This window comes from Rhinolophus sinicus, chromosome 16 (genome assembly GCF_057876585.1).
Source record: "Rhinolophus sinicus isolate RSI-liver-muscle chromosome 16, RSI-T2T, whole genome shotgun sequence".
In the NCBI taxonomy this organism is placed as follows: Eukaryota; Metazoa; Chordata; class Mammalia; order Chiroptera; family Rhinolophidae; genus Rhinolophus; species Rhinolophus sinicus.
In genome coordinates, this window is record NC_142516.1 from 98,773,422 (window position 1) to 98,797,500 (window position 24,079).

At 32.1% G+C, this 24,079-nt stretch overlaps 1 protein-coding gene and 1 long non-coding RNA gene across 13 annotated transcripts in view; one reads left to right on the top strand and one right to left on the bottom strand.

Moving 5' to 3' along the window:
* The window catches only part of NBEA (neurobeachin), a 662,791-nt gene that overhangs the window by 73,010 nt on the left and 565,702 nt on the right, over positions 1 to 24,079 (top strand). For all 7 annotated transcript variants that reach the window (XM_019736455.3, XM_074330023.2, XM_074330024.2 and 4 more), the window contains exons 5-8: positions 8,535 to 8,656; positions 10,189 to 10,315; positions 19,082 to 19,201; positions 21,610 to 21,756. In XM_019736455.3, coding sequence (XP_019592014.2) covers positions 8,535 to 8,656; positions 10,189 to 10,315; positions 19,082 to 19,201; positions 21,610 to 21,756 — 516 coding nt within the window. The remainder of the gene's footprint in view (positions 1 to 8,534; positions 8,657 to 10,188; positions 10,316 to 19,081; positions 19,202 to 21,609; positions 21,757 to 24,079) is intronic.
* Positions 1 to 24,079, bottom strand: part of LOC109449832 (uncharacterized) — a 266,951-nt gene that overhangs the window by 20,017 nt on the left and 222,855 nt on the right. Inside the window, exon 6 of one of the 6 annotated variants that reach the window (XR_016019145.1) lies at positions 23,991 to 24,066. The exons of the other annotated variants lie outside the window; for them this stretch is intronic. This is a non-coding gene — a long non-coding RNA (uncharacterized LOC109449832). The remainder of the gene's footprint in view (positions 1 to 23,990; positions 24,067 to 24,079) is intronic. 6 annotated transcript variants of the gene reach the window in all.

Genomic DNA, 24,079 nt, shown 5'->3' on the forward strand with positions numbered 1-24,079 from the left:
TCCTCTTCCCAACCCCTTTCTCTTGCAACCTCTGATTTATTTTGTGGTTTAATTTTGCTTTTTCCAGAATTTCATATAAGTAAAATCACACAGTATGTAGCCTTTTTCTCAGGCTTCTTTCACTTACCATAATGCTTTTGAGATTATCCATGTTGTAGCTTACCAGTAGCTTATTCTGTTCCTTTATATTTTGAGTAGTATTACATTTTATGGATATGCCACATTTTATCCAGTGATTAGTTGAGTGACAGCTGGGTTTTTAGTTTTTGGATATTGTAAATAAAACTGCAGGGAACATTTGAACATAGATCTTCTGTGGGCATCTGTTCTTACCTCTTGAGTAATAAATACATAAGAAAGAGATTGCTGGGATTTATGGTAAATGTGTGTCTTTTTCCATGAGAAGGCAGACTGCTTTCCGTAGTGGAAAGTTTTGCATTTCCATCCGCAGTGTATGAGAATCATGATTGATCTGCATCCTGGTCATTGTCCATCTTTTTTATTTGAGTCATCTAAATGATTATGTAGTGGTACCGCATGGTGGTTTTAATTTTGTATCACCTCATGACTGATGAAGTTGAGCATTTTTTCCATGTGTTTATTGGCCATTCTTTTATCTTCTTTTGCGATGTTTGTGTTCAAATCTTCTGTTCATTTTTAAAAATTTGATGTTTTATTTTATTATCCTAAGAGATTATTGTATATTAAGTTAATTTTTCAGATATGTATTTGTCAAATGGTTTCTTACAATCTATGGCATTCCTTTTTATTTTCTTAACAGTATTTTTTGAAGTATAAAAGGTTTTAATTTTATGAAGTTCAATTAAAATCTTCTTTCCCTTATGGCATATGCTTTTGTAATCTAAGAAATCAGTATAAACAAAGTCACAACATTTTTTCACTTTTTCTACTAAAAGCTGTGTTGCTTCAGCTCTTATAATTTAGGTTAGCGATCCTTTTGTGTGAATTTTTAAAAATTATTTTTAGTTTTCAATTACACTTGACATTCAGTATTATTTTATATTAGTTTCAAATGCACAGCATAGTGGTTAGACACTTATATAATTTATGAAGTGATCCCCTGATAAGTCTAGTACCCACCTGGCACTACACATAGTTATTACAGTATTATTGACTATATTCCCTGTGCTGTACTTTACATCCCCTTGACTATGTTGTAACTGAATTTTTAATGTTGTGTGAGGAAAGGTTGGAGGTTAAGCTTTGATTATTTGTTTTGTATATGGATATTGAATAACTTCATAACCATTTGTGGAAGAGACAATTTTTTTTTTCACATTTGATTACCTTGAAGCCTTTCTTGAAAACTACCTGGCCATGTTTGTGTGGATCTATTTCTGAACTTTCTATTTTTACTTTTGTCCTATATATCCTTATGCCAATGTCTCAATAGTAGCTGTATAATAGTTCTTTGTAGTATAAGTACTCCAAATTTGTTCTTCATTTTAAAAATAATTTTGGCTATTCTAGATTGTTTTCATTTCCATGTACTTGTGAATAACTTGTCAAATTTATGAAAAGCCTGCTGTGATTTTGATTGTATTAAACTATAGAACAATTTAGAGATAATAGATATCTTAACAATATTGAATCTTCCAGTTCATAAACACAGTGTATATCTTTATTTGGTTTTCTTTGATTTTTTTCAATGTTTTGTAGTTTTCAGCATACAAAGTTTTCAGCATACAGGACTTAAAAATCTTTTGGTACATTTACCCACAAATATTCTATACGGCTTGTGGCTGGTATATGGAAATGCAAAAGGGGTTTTTTTGTATATTAACCTTATATTCTGAGACTGCTAAACTCACTTATTAGTCCAAGCAGTTTTTTAGTAAATGCTTTAGGATTATTTACAAAGATAATAACTTTATCTGTGAATAAAGCGTACTTTATACTTACTTTGCCTTTTTATTGTACTGCTTAGGACCTCTAGTGCAATGCTGAGTAACAGTAACAATTTTTACGTATTCCCAGTCTTAGGGAAAGCATTAAATGTTTCACCCTAACTATGCTATTTATTATAGGTTTTAAGAAATCTCCTTTATCAGGAAATTGCTTTCTAGTCCTATTTACTGGGGGTTTATTTAATCATTAGTCTGTTGATATCAGTGTTGAATTTTGTCAAAAATGTATTCTATGGAGAGGAGGAAATGGTGAGGGAACAAGAACTTTTACGGCTATTATTTCATTTGTCATACAAGCTATGTAAGGTAATGAGACTATCTTTGTTACATCAGTTGAGAAACTGAGCCTCAATGATGTAACATTGTTTAGGATCATTAAGCAGAACCACAACCTGAACCAAAATTTGCCTGACCTTAAGTCCACTGTTTTACTTAATAGCAGATTGGCTAATTTCCAGACATATTACTTCTGCTATTGAACTGCTGAAAAATTCAGATAGGAGTTAATTTTAAACTCCATGCTATTACAGTGTTTCTGATAATCTGCTTCTGGATGAATGTGAACCAGTGGTATCTTAGTAACAAGAGGGTACATACTGTTTGGATCACTGCTGAGAGAAGTGCTTTCAGATCACTAAAATTATGACACTGATTACCTCAAATAACCATGTGTACTAGGCCTTCTGAATTGTGTTTTGTATTGTGGAGATGCCTGTCTATGAGCTGTGCTGCCTCCATATAAGCAATTTGGTAACGTTTACTCATTCATAGAGGAACTTACACTCTACAGTGATTTATATAAAGGTAAATGAAATGTAAGATAGAATTTTATATGCCCTGTGACTGTTATGGATATATTATTAGATTTGCCATTCATGACTATGATCTATTTCATTAATCTGCTTAATTTAGGAAATAGTGTACTTTTCTATTCACTGAAACAGTTCGCTGAAAGCACCCCATCTGAACATCAGAATAATTTTTTTTTTTCCTATTACCATAGATAAGAACATAGATTTTGGAGTCAGCTAGACCAGGAAACAGTGAGGGATATAGGTGTGAGGTTCTATGGACTCACTGGGCACAACGAGGGACACCCAGCTGTGGGTCCCAAAACATAGTAGAAGGAAATATGGAGGGCATGTACAGGCAGCTTAAGTCCAAAATCAGAAAGGTACTTCACAGGACTTGCCATTAGCACCATGGGAATCAAAGGAAATATAAGGAGTCTGCGAAATGGGTGATAAAATCAGGCACAAATGGTTTGAAAGTAAATAGGCCTGGGTTCCATATCAGGCAGTACTATCCAAAGTTAGCTTTTGTGCATTGATTAAGGGAGGATGTATGCATTAGTTAAAAAGGGTTGCAAAAGGCTAGGGATGCAATATACACTGTATAGAAGCTTTTTTTATTTTCAGTTTTGATGCATTTTCTTTTTATTCTAAAAATAATGTAAGACTATTTTGAGAAAATAGGAAAATACAGTAAAATTTTGAAGGACATACCATTAATAATCCATAATTTGTCATGTAGCAATAAATTCTGTTAATATTTAAGCAAACTTTATTTTAACTGCTTATTTTGAGGTAATTATATATACACAGGATATTGCAAAGTTATAGTACAGAGATGTGCCATATACCTTTCACTTGTTTCTTCCCCCGATGGTTACATCTTAAATATCAAAAGCAAAAATTCACATGGGTGTAATGTGTACATATAGTTTTGTGTCATTTTAAAACAAGTGTAGAATGTCTAACCACCACTGCAGTATAGAACTATGCCATCATTACAAAATTCTCATTCTACCCCTTTATAATCACACTGACGCCTTCTTCCCTATGATTCCCCGATGCTTGGCAACCAGTGATATGTTCTCCATTCCTGTAGTTTTGTCATTTTGAGAGTGTTGTATAAGTTGAATCATACAGTATGTGGACTTTTGAAAGTGGCTTTCTTCCCCCACTCAGCATAATACCCTTGAGACCCATCCAAGTTGCTGTATGCATCAATAATAGTTTATTGATTTTTATTGCTGAGTAGTGAGCCATTGTATGGATGCACCAGTTTGTTTAGCAATGTACCTCTTTAATGGCATTTTGGTCATTTCTGGTTTTTAGCTATTACAAATAAAGCTGATAAGAGCATTTATGTGCAGATTTTTGTGTGGATACGTTTTCGTTTTTCTGGCATAAATGCCCAGCAGTGCAATTGCTGGGTAGTATGGTAAATGTATGATTAATTTTAAGTAATGACCAAAATATTTCCCAGAGTGGCTGTATGATTTTACACCAGCAATGTATGAGAGATCCAGTGTCTCTGCATCCCTAGCAGCATCTGTTGTTGTCACTATTTTTTTTTTTCATTTTAGCCATTCTGATAGGCACGTAGGGATGGACATCTTATTGTGGTCTTAATTTGCATGTCCCTAGTGGCTAATGATGTTAAACATTGTGTCATGTGCTTTTTTTCATCCTTATATTCAGGACAGTTCCCTTTATGCCTTTTTCCATTTTCCAATTGAACTATTTGATTTTTTTACTGAGTTCTTTACGTATTCTAGGTATAGATCCTTTTGTCAGATATGTAGATTGCATATATTTTCTAGTTTGTTGCTTGTCTTTTCATCTTCTTTACGGGTCACATATAGAACAAAGGTTTTGAATTTTGATGAAGTCCAATTTATCAAAAGATTTTTTATTTATTTATTTTTATGGATTGTACTTTTCGTGGCATGTCTAAGTCCTAGGTCCCAAAAAATTTCAACTGTTTTCTTCTAAAAGTTTTCTAGTTTTACATTTTACATTTAAATCTATAATCCATTTTGAGTTAAGTTTTGTACTAGGTATAATGTTTGGATTGAGGTTCATTTTTTTTTTTTTTTGCCTATGGATATTCAAATGGTCCAGCAGCATTTGTTTAAAAAACGTATATGTCCTTCATTGAATAGATTGTACACCTTTGTAATGAAAAATTTGTTGGCTATCCTGTGTGACACTATATCTGTGTTCCCTATCCTGTTCCATTAATCTATGTATCCATCTCTCTGCCTATAACACAAAGTTTTGATTACTATAGCTTGAAATCACGTAGAGGAATTCCTCCCACTTTTTGTCCCCCAGAATTATTTCAGCTGTTCTATTTCATTTCCCTTTCCATCTAAATTTCAGAATAATTCTGTCTATATGTACAAAAAAATATTGCTAGGTTTTTGATAGGAATTGCTTGAATCCAGTATCAATTTGGGGAGAATTCACATTATCTTTACTATGTTGGGTCCTCCAATTTATGAACATGATATGTCTGTCTGCTTATTTACATCTTTAATTTCTTTCATCAGCATTTTGTAATGTACAGCATATAATTCTTTTTTTTTTTTTTTAATGGGAACTTTCCTCAGTAGTTTTTTTTTATTTTATTTTTTATTAATTTCAGGTGTGCAAAACAATAATAGTCTTATACATGTTAGATTGATATCTGTGTATTTCTTTTTCTCTGAGTGATTTTATTTATTTATTAGTTTCAGGTGTACAAAGCAACATAATAGTTAGACATTTATACCCCTCAGAAAGTGATAACTGCTCCCCATGTACTACCCCTCTGACATTGTGTATAGCTGTTACCATACCATTGACTATATTCCTGTGGAGTAATGGGGGAAAAGCTGTATATTCCATATCCCATGACTATATACACATATATATAGTCACTTAATTATCGTCACTTAATTCTGGTTGACATTCAGTATTAGTCTCCTTTAGCTTCAGGTGTATAGCGCAGTGATCAGGCATCGTATAGAAGCTTTGGTTGGTACATAAGAACAAGAAGTTGATGAGTACCTTCTAGAAATGAGAGATTTCAGGTCCCTAAAACATTTATTCTGGCTATTATGCATTAAATTTAAGAGAATGTCTCTAACTAAAGGTGCCTGTCTTGTTGAAGAGATAGGCTATGATAACGATCTTTATTTATCCATGGGATTATTGGAAGTCCACAATGAAACTGAGGAAAATACAATTATTCTATAGACTGTCAGGCTTTTGGTACCAATTATCCCAAGACCAAAGACTATTATTATTTCATTATCATTCAAGCTTAGATTTTTCTGTTGTAACATTTTTCTTTCTTTTTTGTTGTGTTTTGGTTCACTAGTGTTTGCCACTGTGTATGATTTAGAACTCTCTCAGTCCGACCATGGGGAAATAACAAATGATCTTTTGGACCATGTATCTTTTCCTTGATGGAAGAGTAGTTCTGGAAAACTTAACGGGCAGCTTGTCTCAAATTCTTACCTGTACCTCTTAGTTTAATTCAGTGTTTAAGTTCAAATGTAGGGCCCAGTAGACTGAGTGATGAGACCAATGATGTAAAAAGTGATAGGCCATTGGTTGGGGATAAGAGATTGCATGGGTATGTGGAGTAATGGGGGAAAAGGAAGCTATAGACTGTACTCCTAAATGCTTTTCATTGCTCCAGTGAGAGTGCTGTAATGAGCCCCTGTTGCTGATGTGAAAGTGCAGTTGAGTATGCTGGTCTTGGCAAAGGGTTGAAAATCCTGAGTCTAACACTGGGCCAGTTGTGTTTCACAGGCATTAAGAACAAATTAACATATGTGTTAAGTAGTTTATACAATTCTGTAGCTTCACTTTACTATTCCAGTGTCCTCAATAAATATTCCTCCTGTTTACCGTGGTACTCTGAAGCAGCTATAGTAAGTGAATGCTGGTGTAGTGAAACTTACGAAGGTACTGTGTTTCCCCGAAAATAAGACCTAGCTGGACAATCATCTTTAATGCATCTTTTGGAGCAAAAATTAGTATAAGACCCGGTCTTATTTTAATTAGTATAAGACCGGGTCTTATACAATATATACTATACTATACTATAATATAATATAATGCCAGGTCTTATATAATATATAATATAATACATAATATAATACAATATAATAATATTATATAAGACCCAGTCTTATATTAATTTTTGCTCCAAAAGATGCATTAGGGCTGATTGTCCAGCTAGGTCTTATTTTTGGGAAAACATGGTATTAACCAGTAGTAAACTTGGCAAGAATTGCATTTTACTAGCGAACAAATAAAACTAATGAAATTTAAATCTTTCCCTTTGTAAAACGTTAAGGAAGGCTTATTGACTATTAAACTGCTTGAACTAATTAACATTAAAATCTGAAAGGACACTGTATGGGAAATTTTAATTCAATTTTAGGTTTTGAATCTTTATTTGAAATTGTATATGTGTATCTGTGTATATTTCTGTTTTGTTTTTATTTTAAAAACAAAAAGCACTTATAAACTTTGCCACTTTGAGATTTTTCCATTGACCACATGTTGAATGTTTTCTGCGTCTTATGTCACATGCTGGGAGTCTAAATTATATTCGTTACTCTTGAAGAACTTTAATGAGTAGACAGATGCAAAAAGAGCTTTTTATAGTAAACTAGTGTAGATTTAGGTGCTAAGTACTATGGGAGCACAATGAAAAGAGAAACTAAGCTGGAGTGGTGATGTCCAGGAAAGCTTTACAAAGAGGGACACATTAGCCTGGTATTGAGGGATGATTGGGGTTTTGATGGAAGAAGTCTTATGGACAGAAGCAACATCATATACAAAAAGGGGAGTTGTAACAGAAAAGGTGGGACAGCTGGCATATTTAGGTATACTTTGCAATGTAGAGTAGATAGAGGTGCATAAGATCAAAAGGGTTTGTTGGAGCCATAGGGTGTGTGAAGAGCCTTGTATAACGTGAAGAAATTTAAGCTTTATTTTAAATGCAGAGAATTTTTAATATGGAACTATTTGTATTTGAGAAAGGTTATTATTCTTTCAGTAATATGAAGGATCTGTTTGGGGGAGCAGAACAGTTATCAAATCATAATGGATAATTACCTTTTATGTCATGGAAATTTGGGTACCTCATAGGACGATAAATCTACTCAGATGTTTGTTGACATCAAGTCAAGCATTCAGTTTCTCATTTTTTCCTTACAATGGCTAGATTTTTTTTTTTTAATTGGTAGTATCACTTGAGTACTGTATTATTCCTTTCTTACCTTCTGAGTGGAGCTGAATCCTTTCTGGTCATCAATTTCAGTTAAGTTTCTATATAACAAAGCTCATTCTTTCTCCTTCATTTCAGTATTCTGAGCATTATCTCTTAATACTTATATTTGTTTAGTGTTGCTCCCATTAATATTCTCTCACCTAATTGTTTTTTGATTTAAAGATTCAACCTCCTTTAATAAAATGAAGTATTACTGAAAACCTAACATAAACCATAGAAAGCTGAAAATTCTGAGACGTGTAAGGGACATATTAGTGAAACTGGAGGAGGACTTCCTGGAGTATAGTCTGAAACCTGTGTAACCTAGACATGAAACATCATTCATTGAGTAATTAAAAATGCAATATAGTCAATAAGTAGTATTTGTAGACTATTAATAAGATAATAGTTTCTATTTTTATATTTGTCCATAATTTTCTGATATTTATGCCTTCACTATTTAATCTGTAAAATCCATATTTGACTATAGTTACTGTCAAGTTTTCTTTAACTGATACTTTTGTATCTTTTTTCATTGCCTTGTAGGCAATTGCATTGCCCCCTATTGCAAAGTGGCCTTATCAGAATGGCTTCACCCTAAACACTTGGTTTCGTATGGATCCATTAAATAACATTAATGTTGATAAGGATAAACCTTATCTTTATTGGTAAGTAATATATTTAATTTTAGCACTTTGACTTAAGTATTTCAATTTTGTAAATATATAAATATCAAGGCAACATATTAAATGAAATATAACGTTACTATATGTGTTGAAATATGTACGTTAATATTATAAAGATACAGTTAAGTCAGTTTATTTTACTTATTTTTTGCTGTTGTCTCACTAAGTTTTTTTTCTAATTACAGTTTGTCTTATGTTTTCCAATTTCAGTTTAAGAATGAAGGGTTGCAAACCTTCTTTGTCTAGTGTATCAGTATAGATCAATTCTTAGTGAAGATGCTGGTTCCTGATCATGGAGAGAAAAACACTAATCTCCTACCCGATTTCATTCACTCTGCCTTTTTACTTTGTTTTGTGAGCATAATTAAGATATGCTTTAAAATATTAATAATAATAACCATGTAATAAATTATAATCAGATAAGATTAATTATTTGATAGGTAGCTATCAGAGGGGGTTGCTCAACCCAGCGATGGGTTGACCTGTAAGGAGCTTGGTAATTTCAGGTTACCCATAATGTACAATAGGAACGTAAACTTCATTGATTGCCTTACTATATACTAGGTATTGCAAGTACTTACATATATTAACTCATTTAATACTTGCAATGCTCTGAAATAAGACTGCCTGAATTTAACTCCTGTCTTCACTACTTACTGTTTATCCTGTGCTTTGGTGTCTTTGACTGTAAAATGAAGATAATAGTAATACCTATCACATAGAATTTAATGCAAAAATAATATTGAATGTGCTTTTTGTACAATGACTGACTGAAATAAGTGCGAAAATGTGATCTATTTATAGCTTGTAAGCTGATTATAAAAGATTATTTATGGATAGTAGTGAGAGGGGGTTTTAAACAAACATGTAAACTTCCAAACAAATGGGGTTGAACTTCAGAATGGTCATTGTAGGAGAGCGTATATTTATTTCAATAGTACTGTTATTTTTCAAAGCATTTATAATTTTTTTAACACTGTGATTAAATTCATAGCTAGGAGGAGTTTTTCTCTAGAAGAAAATAACTATATTTCATAGTTATGTAATTTTTTTAACTAAAAATAAAAATGTACTCCTTTGCTGGAGTATCTATATAATATTTCAAAGTTGTCTCTGACATTATTTATTATTTGTAAGCTATTTTCAAAAATATACTAGAATTAGAGAATGAGTTGTTTTTGAAAACATTAACAGTATAAATGATTTTTGAATTTGCTAATTTCAGATAATCCTTAAAGGTAGATATAAAATGGGCCATTAGTTTGTTTTAATGTATTTGTAGTATTTTAAATTGAAATTTTAAAAGGTTCTAAAGTCTTCTATTTTCCTAATTTAAATTCCATTTAGTTTTATAAATCTTTTATGCTTTAGTCTTTATTTGGTACATGTTATAGCCCTCTATAGGGAGTGAGTTTTATTTTTATAATGATGTTTTATGTTATTTATGTAATAATCTTTATATATATAGTTCTTTGTATCAGAGGATATTATACTATTCTCAGTTTTCTTTATAGTTTTCGTACTAGCAAAGGAGTTGGCTACTCTGCCCATTTTGTTGGCAACTGTCTTATAGTCACATCACTGAAGTCCAAAGGGAAAGGTTTTCAGCACTGTGTGAAATACGATTTTCAACCACGCAAGGTAGGTATAAGTAAATATTCCTGTTGAGAATGACACAATTCACCATTTCCATTGTCTTAAAACTCACCTGTTATGACTGCTGGAATAGTCTCTTTTATTCATTTTCTTATGACACCTAAAGCTTTTCTCTGATTCTTACCTGATTCCTCTTTCTACTTTTATGTCTAACTTTTGACATAAAAAAGATCAGGTTCTCTCTCTCTCTCTCTCTCTCTCTCTCTCTCTCGCTGTGATATATTCTGTGGCATTCTTTTAGTAAATACTTATAGTAAATAGATCCCCCTGATCCACAATTTCTCCTTCTGAGGTTTCAGTTACCCGTAGTTAACGGTAGTCCCAAAATACTAAATGGAAAATTCCAGAAATAAACAATTCCATAAGTTTTAAATTGTGCACTATTCTGAGTAGTGTGATCAAATCTTGAGTCTTCCTGCTCCATCCCACCCGAGAGGAGAATCATCTGTTTGTCCAGGATATCTGTGCTGTATAGGATACCCCTTTAGTCACTTAGTAGCCATCTTGGTTATTGGTTATCTGATTGATTATGAGAGAGAGAGAGAGAGAGAGAGAGAGAGAGAGAGAGAGAGAGAGAGAGAGAGAGAGAGAGACCACATCCCCCCAAATTTATTAGAGTACATTGTTATAATTGTCCTATTTTATTACTAGTAATTATTGTTCACCTCTACTGTGTCTAATTTATAAGTTAAACTTTATCATAGGTATATATGTGTATGTGAAAACACGGATAGGAAATAACATAGTATATATAATTTGGTACTATCTGAGGTTTCAGGTATTGACTGGGTTCTTGGAACATATCCCTCTTTGTAAGGGGGACTACTATATTGTGTATTTACTGAGTACCAGACACGGTAGTGGGCACTGAGATATGACACTGAGCAAAACAGATATCTGTACTTTTGTGGAGTCTTTATGTTTTTTAGTAATTTTTATTCAGTTTCATGACAGCTTTCCACTCTTATTCTTATCTCCAGAGCTTTTATTCTTATTTTTCATATACCTATGATATATTGCTATGTGGATATCTTTTGAGTCAGTCAACCTCAGAATATGTAACATTGAATTTGCCACTTCCAGTTCCATATATATATACATTCCTGTTCTTAAACCCCCTATTTTGGTTAAGAGGCCTACCATCTTCATAATAGTGGAAACTGAAGTCAGCTTTTTTCTTCTTTTTCTACTAAAACCCATAGTTTTATTTATTTATTTTTTTGGAGTTTATATCGCTCTATGTTTTATGTTAGTTTCAGGTGTACAAAACAATATAATGATTAGATATTTACATCCCTCACAGAGTGATAACCCTCCTTCCCCCAATCTATTACCTCTCTGACATCGTATATAGTTGTTACAATTCCATTGACTTTATTCCCTATGCTTTTCTCCATATCCCGTTTGTTCTTCATCCCCTTTTTGATCTTTATATCAGTTCAATTTTCATACCATATATTTTGTAGCTCTGTAATATATCTTTTTAAAAAAATTATTTACTTGCTACTTAAATTTTTCGTAGTGCTCTCCCCTTACCTTGGATCCTTTGTCTCTTCCTCTTATAAGCTGTTTTACACACTAATATCTGATTTATATTCCTGCTCATATTATTTTACCGCTCAAGCCAACAAGCCAATCGTTTGCATCTCACTAACTACAGAATACAATTTTTAGCTTAGTTTTTCATGATTTGGATTTTATTTTCAGCTTTTTACTTATACCCTTTATTTTGGCAAAGCTAAGCTAATATACATGTTTCACTTTTTTATCTTTTCCTTTCCAAATGTTCAGTCTCTGGCATGAAATAAATACGTTTACTTGCCACTCCTCGATCACAGCTCTAGGTCTTAAAATCAATCCTATTGTTATGTTCCATTTCATATAACACCATTTCCCTGGAATCTTTCCCTAATTTTCCTTGCTCTCCACATATAATGTCTTTTATAGCACATCATTTAAGTATTTCTTGTGGCAATTCTTTCTTTTAAATCCTTATTCATTTATATGTTCACTTTTATTAACTATTGAGACTAAGATATATGTTGGATTTAATTTTGTATTCTTTCAATACCACAGAGTATTGAACTTACACTATCAATAACATATACTTGATAAATAAGTAAAATATGACTTTAACAATCAAAAAAGCCCTTTTGTTTCCTGAAGGAATAAATTACATTTATCTGTACAGCTAATTTATACTGAGCAATTTATTTCCCAGTAGTATGAAATAAATGAGGTATTATTATTGATAAAGTAGAACACAAGGTGTGGAACTAGTGGTCAGTGCATCTTTGTAGGTAAAACCTTTTCTGTGTGGCAGTAAGAAGCAAGGTAGTCATGGCAGTAAAGGCCAACTAATTTAGGTCGTTGCTGTGATCCACATTTAAAATCTAAAGCTTACTAACCCTTTTTACTGTTGTTTCAGCACAATAATGCATAATATTGTGCTGTTCTTTCAGCACAATAATGCAAAGCTAAGTTAATTTTTGAAATTGTAGAAAATTCTATGGAGCATTATGCATGAGCGTTAAGGGAGATTTTATACTTTTTGAGAAAAGTATGCTACACAGGTTTAATGGAAAACACAGTTAGAACACACCAGTAGCTGACAAATTCTTATATCTTCATTTGGATCCTAAAATTTGCTATATATTATATATAATTTATTTATTTTATATATATGTATATATGTAATACTTATACATAATACAAATTTGCTATACAATATATAGAAATTATGCAGTGTCTTTAACTTTCTGCACATCTGTGAAAGCATTAAAGTATTTTAACGATTATTCAAAGATTCTTTCAAGGCAAATTCTTACATGAACTTTGGTACTTTAAGTATAGTTCTGAGGAATTATGTTTGAAGAACATTTGCAGAAATGTTACTTTAATTACAATTCTTCTCCCCCTTTCCTTCCTTTTCCTCCTCCTCCATATTTCTCTCATGCCTCCATTACCTACTCGTTCGTTCTCTTTTGCTCATTCTTTTTATCTTCCTCTTCTTTCCCCTTTTCCATCTTCCCTCTTGTCTTGTTCTTTCCCCTTCTTCCTCTAATCTTATTTTGTTTGGGTAGTAGAACCAGTTTTTAGACTGGAGCTTCAGACTTCAGAGTAGTTTGGTTGTGTATGTGTGTGTATAGCGTGCACTATGGATTTATGAATAATAAGCTCTTTTTATAAGACAAAAATGAAACCTTCAGTGTAATACAAAGAGACTTTTCTTTTATTTTATTTTATTGGGTGATATTGGGGAACAGTGTGTTTCTCCAGGGCCCATCAGCTCCAACTCGTTTTCCTTCAATCTAGTTGTGGAGGGTGCAGCTCAACTCCAAGAAAAGAAACCCTTTTCAATCTTTAGTTTCAGGGGGCGCAGCCCACTATCCCATGCAGGAATTGGACCAGCAACCTTGTTGTTGAGAGATCGCGCTCTAACCAACTGAGCCATCCGGCCTACCCAGAGAGACTTTTCTTTAAGGAGATTCAGCTAATCCCAGTAGTGCTGAATCTTATTTCCTGAGATTGAACGTTTCAGTAATTTCTGCTTCGTCAATAAAGATGGTTTTTAGGAGAGGAATGTTGTTCTATTGTTAATGTTTTGGCCATGAAATATACCTTTGCTTAATATCCACTGGAATGTGGCCATTCAGAGAACAGGTTGAAACATAGTTTTAAAAGTCTGCTCTAAAGATAAAGAATAACGAGAAAATGCAGAGAAATGTGCAAATATATAATTAGATTTATAAGATGTAATTCACTCATCATCAGCTGGGGTTTCACAGAGAAATGTTCCTGCCTGTTTACTGGAATCCATCTTTGTGTCAGAGTAACCAAACATTTGAAAGTTCCGAATCTAAAAATAAATAAGGGACAGAGGTATAGGTATGCCCATTCACACGGGTTTAAGGCCTGATCTGCCTTCCACGTTCAAGGATCTTTCTTGCATATATCACAGTGAAACTGTCCAGGGCATCTACTACTTCTTGTGCACAGGAATATTTATGCACAAGAACAACCATACATATGGTTGTTCCACATAGGGTAGAGGGAATGCTTTCATTTCTTTTTCTTTCTTTCATTTTTGTTTTCTTGTTTGTTTGTGATCCCATGTATTTTTTGCCACATACTGAAGAAAATATCATTTTAGATGGGATTTTCAAATTATCTATCTATCTATCTATCTATCTATCTATCTATCTATCTATCAATCTACCTATCTATCTATCACGGAGGGTGCCAAAAAATGTATACACATTTTAAGAAAGAAAAAATCTGTATTAAAATTACACTGATGCTAACTACTTTGAGCACCTCTTATAATTGCAAAAGTCAAACATAACTTGCATTCATCTTTTGTTATTGGTATATATTGAGTATTACAATTTTAATACAGTTTTTTCCTTTCTCAAAATGTGTATACATTTTTTGGCACCCTCTGTGTGTGTGTATGTGTGTGTATTAAATGAACTTATAAAAACGTTTGCTTTATGGTTAAGGAATAGTAATAATTATTCTATTAAATAATGTCAATTTAACAATCATTGCTATGTTATTGGAAAATAGCTTAAAAAGCAATGATTCTAAATAAATTTATACATTAGAATGGGTGTTATTTTTTTCTTGATACAAATTACAGTTCTTTTCTGGGAATCCCATTGCCTCTCCACTAAAAATTCTGATTTACTAAATTTGGATGACATCCAGGTAGAGTTTGCCAAATGTGTCAAATTATTTTGAATTTCATGGAATGTGTTAGAAATACAAATTTTTGGAATTACAATTTTTATGTTAGGAATATGTGTTTTAAACAAATGCTCTAGGTGATTTTTCTCATGAGACAAGTTTAGAAAATAGTGGTTTAAAGAGAATGTGTGAGAAAAATTAGAGTGAAGAACAAAATAAAATTGTCATTAACCAAAAGCAATTTAACCCATTTGTGTGTTCTCTCTCTCTCTCTCTCTCTCTCTCTCTCTCTCTCTCTCTCTTTCTCTCTCCTGTCTTTATACTATTTCCCTATGAGAAATACATTCCCATTTGTAAAAGTTCTGTGTATTCTAAGAGGTCTTGGTAGGAGCAGAGCTGGGAGTAATTTGAGTTTTACAGAGTCTTCAGTAAAGATTCTGATAGCCTTGAAAATTCCAAGTGTTTGAATTTACTGTTTAATTATTTGAGATAAATTCATTCTTATTTATTTATTTATTTTCATTTCTTTAGTTTTCCCAAAGATGCCCTAGCTTAGCTGTATCCCTTCTAAAAAGAGGTTTAAATGGCCTTTCAAAAAGAAATCTTTATATTACAATTGTTACTTTCCTAGCTGTACCATCTACCAGATGTTTGACCTCTTAAATATAGATGTAAACCATTAACATATTACCTAATATGTAGTAAGTGCTCAATGACATGTTAGCTAATATTGATATTTTTAATAAATATGTTATATTTTTCTTACGGATTCTTAGTACAGGTCTTGTTTTGTTGTAGTTCCTATTGGTACCCTCCTTTTATAGATCTATTTTTGGCTCTCAAACTAAATGCAGACCTTAGTATACATACATAGATAGTATATATACATTGTTTCCAAGTTTACTCCCTTTTAATAAAAAAATATCAAGTCAAAAGCTGGGCTTTTGTGATTGAAAAAGTCACTTGTCTATCATTTGTAGAGTATAGGTTGATGTACCAAGAAAAGAGAACAGGAAAATTAATTTTTTTTGGTAAATTCTATGACCTTCACTGAGATCACTTCATTCATTCTACTGTAATTCACTTATTCATTTAATTTTATCATATATTTATATATTTATATCATATTCATTTATTTAATTTTATCATATATTAGTGTAATGACTAAAAACAAACTTTTCATTAGTTTGTAACTCCAAACCTGTTTATCTGGTTAATTAACTGGAAAAATTAGAAACCATCTTAGACTCCCTTTTTCAACATTAAAACTTCCAACTAGTTCTGTTAATTAGTCCCTATTTCCCCCTCTTTAAGTTATCAATGCCTTTTTCTTAGCTTGAATTCTTTTGGTCTTCTTACCTTTGCAGTAGTTTTCAAGTTTATCTTTATCCATATTTGCCTAATCCATTTCCTCACTCTTGTTAGTTATTTTCTTAAACTATGGAAATGATCATTTCACTTCCTGATCAGAAATCTTTAGTGATGCGACATTATGCAAAAAACAAAGGCTGATTACTGAAGTTGTCCAACAGGTTTCTTTACAATCTGGTCTTTGTCTGTTTTTCCTGCTAAACCTAAATACTGGGAAAAGTTTTGTCAAGACTGTGCTGTGTGTACCATGTTAAGTAAGATACCTCTTTCCGCTTGTGTACTCAACAATTCATATTCATCCTTCAAGCTTAGTCTTAAGTTTCCTTTTACCCTTTTAGTTGAATTCTTCTGTTAGCCTTCCTTCTCTATTTATCTTTCCTTTTTCCTCTAACCTCAATTTGTCATTACTTCTTTTGCTTCCCATCTGTAGTTTGGGTATTCTCCGTTGTTTTTTAATAGTTTTCATGTTTGTTTCTCTAGTAAAACCTCCTTGAGCTGTATATGTTATCTTTATTTACTATATACTTTATTTACTATATACTCCGGGGGGCACTTCACCTGAAGTAGGTTCTCAGTAAATTTTTTGAATGAATGAATGACTCCGAGGAGTAATTGTTAATTTTAGCAGAAAAAAATCTCATCATGAGAATATAGTAGATATGAAATAAATAGAAATTTAGTCAATGGACTCTGATTTATGGGTGCCAAACATGTTCCAGTAACTGCAGATATGTACTAGTGACTGTTCTTCGTAGTTTTCATACATTGTCTATTTTTTATATATATGTATGTATGTATATGTATATGTAATATTCACAATCATTCCACAAAATAGGCATTATCATTCCCCCTTTATTACAGATGGAAATAAGTACAGAGAGACTAAATAATTTGCTGGAACTCATAGTGCTAATAACTTGGGAGCTCAATTTATGTCCAAATGAATTTAAAGTGCATCCTGCCCAGTACACTAAATTATCTGGTCATAGTAGTAAGAACTCAATACATATTTGTTGAATGAGTGCTTTTCTAAGTGAGGTATGTCAATAAGTATAATAATACATCTAATATTATTTATCTTAAAAATCTTTGGCATCAGAAAATCCTTTTTTATTTAAAAACATTTGTGTCAATTCTATTTAGAAATTGAAAATTTTTAAAAATTTTACTAAAAAATGTAAAGATTGTATCTCCTGTGTTACTTAGAGGACATTCTGGTTGAAAAAATTAAACTTATTCAAGGTAATATAGGTAAATTTTTATTCTTATATATGTAAACGTCTATAATATTTAAAAAAAGTATTTGATGCTCAATTTTTATGGGATCTTGATAATTTTGTAAGATTTACAAACATGAGATGTTAAATGACTAATTTTAAAGATTTTCTTCTTTTGATTTTAATTAGGACTAACACATATGTTGCTTTCTGATTCAGGGAAAGACTCAGTTTGCAAAAAAAAAAAATAGTGTTAAATGTTACTTGGAAAGAAACAACTTAAAAAAAAAGACATTTGTTTTAGGAGTTAAATAGCTTGACCTGACATTTTTATTTTTATAATTGAGAGACAATGTTGTGTTTACTGTTTTCTATAAGTTGTTCAGTTTTATAAGTCAAAATACATGAAATTGAATTTTGTTCAAAGTATTTCGGACACCTTGAAATAACTAATATTTTAGTGGTTGAGAATTTCTATTAATGATGTATACTTTGCAAACATATGTGAAATAATTGAATAGTGTTTGTAAGTAATCTGGAGAACAAAGTTTGTATTTTATGTTTTTTGGGGAAACTAGTCTAATTTCCCTGGCCCTTAACTGCGGAAGGTATACTTGTTCAAGTATCTATAAATCATTTGTATTTTTTTATACTTTAGAAAAACTATTTATGTGTTATGTGCTATAGGTATTAACTTCAAAGAAACTAAGGTTTGGATCCACAAATTATTAGAGAACTTATTCGTTCCCATATCAAATAAACACTAAAAATGCTTTTTGTTGACTCTAGTAAAACAGAACTCAATATAAACGTATTTCTTTATTATTAATCACACATTATTAAGTTAAAATATATAATTAATTGTGGATTTAGTAAGTCTAAATTGTGGAAGTGAAACCACCTATATCTATTATAAATGTTAAAATGATGTTTCTTTGACAGGTCGTTCCTGACCATGCAATCCAAAGTAGAATCTAGGTTATTTTTTCTCATGTACACCATTCTTTTTTCTTCTCAGTAATCATCCTGATTTGTAATTCTATATTTGTTTACTTGTCTAATGTATGTCTGTTTCACTACACCATAAATTTCAAGAAGGCTGGACTGATGGTCATTTTTTCAGACCTGAATATTTGTAGTGCCTGGCACAATGTAAATGTTATTAAATGCATGAACACAAATATAATGTTATAAAATGAATGAACACATGTCTACAATTTTTGGATCTTGATTTAATGGAAGGAGTACCAGGATTCGAAGAGTTCTAGTTCTGTCTCTATCACAGATTTACTCTTTATGAGTGACCTCTTTCAATTGCAAAATGAGAAATGGGAGATGGAACTTGAAATGGTATTGGATGGCTGTTAATATTCCTTCAAGCATTTTTATAGTGTATTATGAATGTTATGATTGCTTATTATACAATAAAAACTAAACATTAAATATTCATAGCTCTATTTTTTTTTCATTTAAGTGGTACATGATCAGCATCGTCCACATTTATAATCGATGGAGGAACAGTGAAATTCGGTGTTACGTTAATGGACAGCTCGTATCCTATGGTGATATGGCTTGGCATGTTAACACAAACGACGTAAGTTTTTTTAAAAAAATCTGCGTTTTAATGTATTTCAGTATGTGATATATCATTGTTTATAACATGAATTGAATAATAAAATAGTTTGGTAGAAACAATAGTTTTTGAAAATTTTTTTTCTGTTAAGTGAATTTTTAAGTCTTAAATTTAATATAATTACATTCCTAAAAGACATGATAGTGGTACAAAAAGGGAAAATTGTTTGGCTAACTTTTTAAGTATTATATCGAAAACATCGATGCAGTCAGTATTCTATTCTCTCCAGAATTTCCAGCATTAAAAAAATGTATATTTCCCTTATTTGGATGTGAAAGGAAGACTAACAGAATGAGTAAGTGTGACATGTAGTCACCATTATTTATGAGATAAATGGTGATAAATGCTATGGAGAAAAATTAAGGTATAGAAAATATAGGTGTAGGGAAGGGAGAAGCCAGATACACCATCTGTGCAGAGATGACCTTAGTGAGGAGTTGAGGGAGCAAGCCATGAGCATGTTTGGGGAAAGAGCCCATTCAAGTGGGAACAGTAAATGCAAAGGTTTTGAGGAAAAACTGGAAAGTTCCTTGAACAACAAAGCAGCCAGTGTATCTGGAGCAGAGGGAGGAAAAATGTTAAGAGATGACGTTAGGCAGATAGTAGATGGACAAATCATGCAGGGCCTCATTTGCAGACACAATGCTGGGGCCTTTCCATCTTACCAGAGTAACAGTATTTGGAAGGGATTGAGCAGGCGAGTGATGTGATGTTGACACATATTTTAGAAATGTCAGTCAGGCTGCAGTATTGGGAATATTCTGAAGGGGAACAATGACAGAAGCAGGGAGATCAGTTAAATGACTTATTGCAATAATAAAGAGATAACACTATTTTCGACCAGCATGTTAGCAAGTGGAGGAGGTAACGCCGGTGGATTCTTGATAGAGGATATCTAGATTTAAAACCTCAAGAGCTCTTATTTCTTTATTTTAGGCCTTCTCTTGTTCCCATCCTGGTCTTTTAGAGCTAAAGCAAAAGATGTATTCTAATGCTAAAAGTATAATTCCAGCATACCTGGTTTTATAAAAACTACCTTTTTAAACAAAATTTACATATCAGTATTTTCTACCTCTCTGTAGACTTGAATCCTCTGAGGTGCAGGGATTGGCTCTTGTTTTGTCTTGTATTCTCCTCAGGAGCACTGTTTGCATAGTCTGGAGTTTGTTACCTAGGTCAGGGGTTGGAAGATGATACCCTATGGGCCAAGTCTAACCCGAAACCTGTTTTTGTATGACCTAGGAACTAAGAATCTTGGTTTTTACATTTTTAAAGGTTTTCTTTTAAAGACCCCAACAACAACAACAACAACAAAATGATAGAAGATTATGTGACAGAATCCAAATGTGACTTGCAAAATTTAAAATATTTACTATCTGTGCCTTTATAGTAAAAGTTTACATTTTCTGCCCTAGAAACTCATAGTTGGGCCATACTCAGTAAATATTTATGAGAATGATTTTGACAGAATAGAACACACAGATAAAATTCTTCTTCATCTCTGTCCTCCAATTGGGACAGTATTTTTTATTATAGAGTAGAAGAAACCCTGTTGATCTGTTGACTGTCATTAACTCTACAGTTGCATTTTTTTAAAAAAAGGAAGAACGTACTTTGATTTTTGAATTATTTGCTATAGTGGTCCAAGAAATGGAGAGGCCTGGACAATAACACATGTACACACATATACACACATACATTATGCAGTCAGTTCTTAAGTTCCTGTATTTTTAATTAAGGGTGGAGGGGCTTCTTTGGTGCTGAACTCTGCAGATGGAGAGCACTGTACTGTCTCTTTTAGGCAGCAGACATCGGTGATCTTTGTTTATTTGATTCTGTATAGCGCCTACTCATGTAAGAGAGGAAGTGATTTTCTTTGCGTCCTTGACTTAGTGTGGAGAAATAGAGGGAGAAACAGGGGAGAAATTAGGTCGAATATTAAAAATTAGGCCCCATGTGTTTTTTATTAAAATTTAGAATACTTTTCTGATTAAAATGAATCTCTTTCTATGTGGACAACTATAAATCATTAGTTCTAAAATTAGTTTTACTATTGTAAATAAATAATTATAAGCCCTTTTGCCTTAACTATAAAATTTGGAAAGTGGTCAAGTGATTATTGAGTAAATGGTTATTGTTTGTTTTGCTTGCCCATAATGTAAAACATTCAGCTGATTTATCTTTCCTAAAAATCTTTAGCTGGCTTTTATTATTTAAATAGTCCATAAAGTCTTAATTGATGCATTTTTCTGTTATTATTGTTCTGCTTTAAGGTAATCATGACAATGAAAGCAGCAATCTTTAAATATTTTGACATTACAAAATAATATTTGCTTTTTTTTTTTTTTTTTTTATGACTTTAAAAATAGAGCTATGACAAGTGCTTTCTTGGATCTTCTGAAACTGCTGATGCAAATAGGGTTTTCTGTGGTCAACTTGGTGCCGTGTATGTATTCAGTGAAGCACTCAACCCTGCACAGATATTTGCAATTCATCAGTTAGGACCTGGATATAAGGTAGTGAGAACTATCTTATTATAAATTCTATGGAAAGTTTTATGTAAATTCTATGTGAACTGTGATATAATATGATATATAGAGAGAGTCTCCAATGGGGTTAAAACTCATCTGTATTGTTTGAAACTCAGCTGTTTTTATAATGTTTACTTTGTTTCAAAGGTACTTGTTCTCTTTTTAACTATTTTCCTTTCCTGAACTATTAAAATTCTTTAGTATGTTTTCTACTGTTGAAGTCATGGGTTTTGTTGATATAATTTTGAAATTATAAATTTTATAAAGCCACATTGCTTAATGTGGTATTCAAAATCTCAGATTTTAAAATTATATACTGAAACAAATCAAATAACTGTTTCAAATTAGAGATAACTTGGAAAGAGTAAAGATTTAGAAGGAAAATGGTATAAAATATTACATGTGCCTGACATTATTCAGTTTTAGCTTCTACTTTTGCTTGTCCTTTGCAATAGGTGAAGAAGTGGGTACAGTAATGAATATCCTAATTTTGCAAAATCAGTTATCTATGATGGTTTATCATATTCTTCCTCATTTTTAACTTTTAAAACAAAGACTTATTTGGGCAAGATATGCATTAACATATATGAATTAGTTTTCATGTGCAGTACACCTGGCTAGGGAAATTATGTTTGTGAACGTAATTACACAATTATGTTTGTGAACTTTCTAACTTGTAAGCGCACGGTAGAAAGTTCGTAAACTGAATTGTCTGACCTTTCATATATGACTTATTAAAAGCACATTGGGAGTAGCGACATCCCGAACTGTTTGGAGCTGAGAAAGAATTATACAGCGTACTTCAAAGTGTTTGTAATTCTGAAAAAGTACATGTTTTGTGTGGAAGAGCTGTTTTTTTTTAAACCTAATATTTAAATAATTAGTGTGAAGATTGTATTACGGAAAAGAATTACTAAACATTAAAATATTTTTTTTCGTCTTTGTATTTTTTCATTATTTCTGTTTTTATTTTATGGTCCATGCTGGACATATAAATGACAGTTTGAATTTGCCCTTATGAACAGACACTCCTGTTTTCAGTGATTTTAATAATCATAATAGTGTTGAGTGACAATAATGCTGTCATTTTTATGTCAAGGTAACCACATTTTCTACCCTTATTCTATATCATTCTATTTGTTTTCGTATCCTTAGAAATGAATTTGTGCTTAGACAGTTACTTTTTTCTATCATTGGCCCTTTTGCTAGATGTGAGTCCTAGTTGTACCATGTGTTGGTTTTGCATCTGTATGTTTGTGTAATTCAGATTTTGGGGTGCTCTGCAGCCTGCCTCCCTTGCCTGCTTCTTTGCCTTGTTCCATAAAATTTGAAGTGGCTTTCTTCAACAACTAACAGAATGATATTGAGTAGAGTGACAATTGAATCAGTGAAACATAAATAAAGGTAGAAAAATGAAATAAATACAGATATGAAAACCATAAATCCAACTATAATTGCTATAGTGAAATTTCAGCATTGATATAAGTTTCCTGGCAGCAAAAAGGAAAAGGGGGTAAATATAAACAGTTATGTAATTTTCCCATTCAGAAAGGTGCGAAAAATGTCCTGAACCCCTTTGCAATCTTAATAATTTGTCATATGACTCTTTCTTATCACATTCTTTTATACCAACAGTGAAAATGAGTATTAACCCTGTGCCACTATGTTCTATACACAAGTGCTCATGGGATACAGAATGTATGCCTACCATCCTAACGTAGATAATAGAGTACCTATATCAAAGTCAGAAATTTTGAAAGAAAATGCCTTGAAATTTTGAACATCACATGAAAAACTATTAAATTTTGAAAGTTCCCAACCTTTCAACTTGTTAGTGGAAGTTGACTGTAAATCCATGGGTGCATATGTATTTCTTAATTTGTAAATACTAAAAGTATACTTACTATCAGGGAAGATACCTGCAAAACTTTTTGACCTTTAAAAGATTTTCTAGAAATTCAGAGAATGAAGAGAAAGAGGAAATGATGCAAATGAAGATAAGATTGTGTTGGCACAGGGAAAAAAGCGTAGGTGACTCACTGTACTCTCAATTTTCTTGGTGAAGTAGGAGGCACAGTCACTTCCTGAGTGAAGAGGTAGAGGGTTGCTGTGGAATTTTTAAGGTGTGTAGGATATAAAATTAGTTGACATTTGGTTTAAATCACATATGAAGCTTAAATTATTAATTGTTGTGTAATAAAAAAAAATTTATTTGTTACCTCAAGTTATATGGAGGGTTCTGTACTTGTAATGGTCAGGCAATGTTCTCTGAGCCAAATGACAGCATGCCAACATCTGGGAAGTGAAG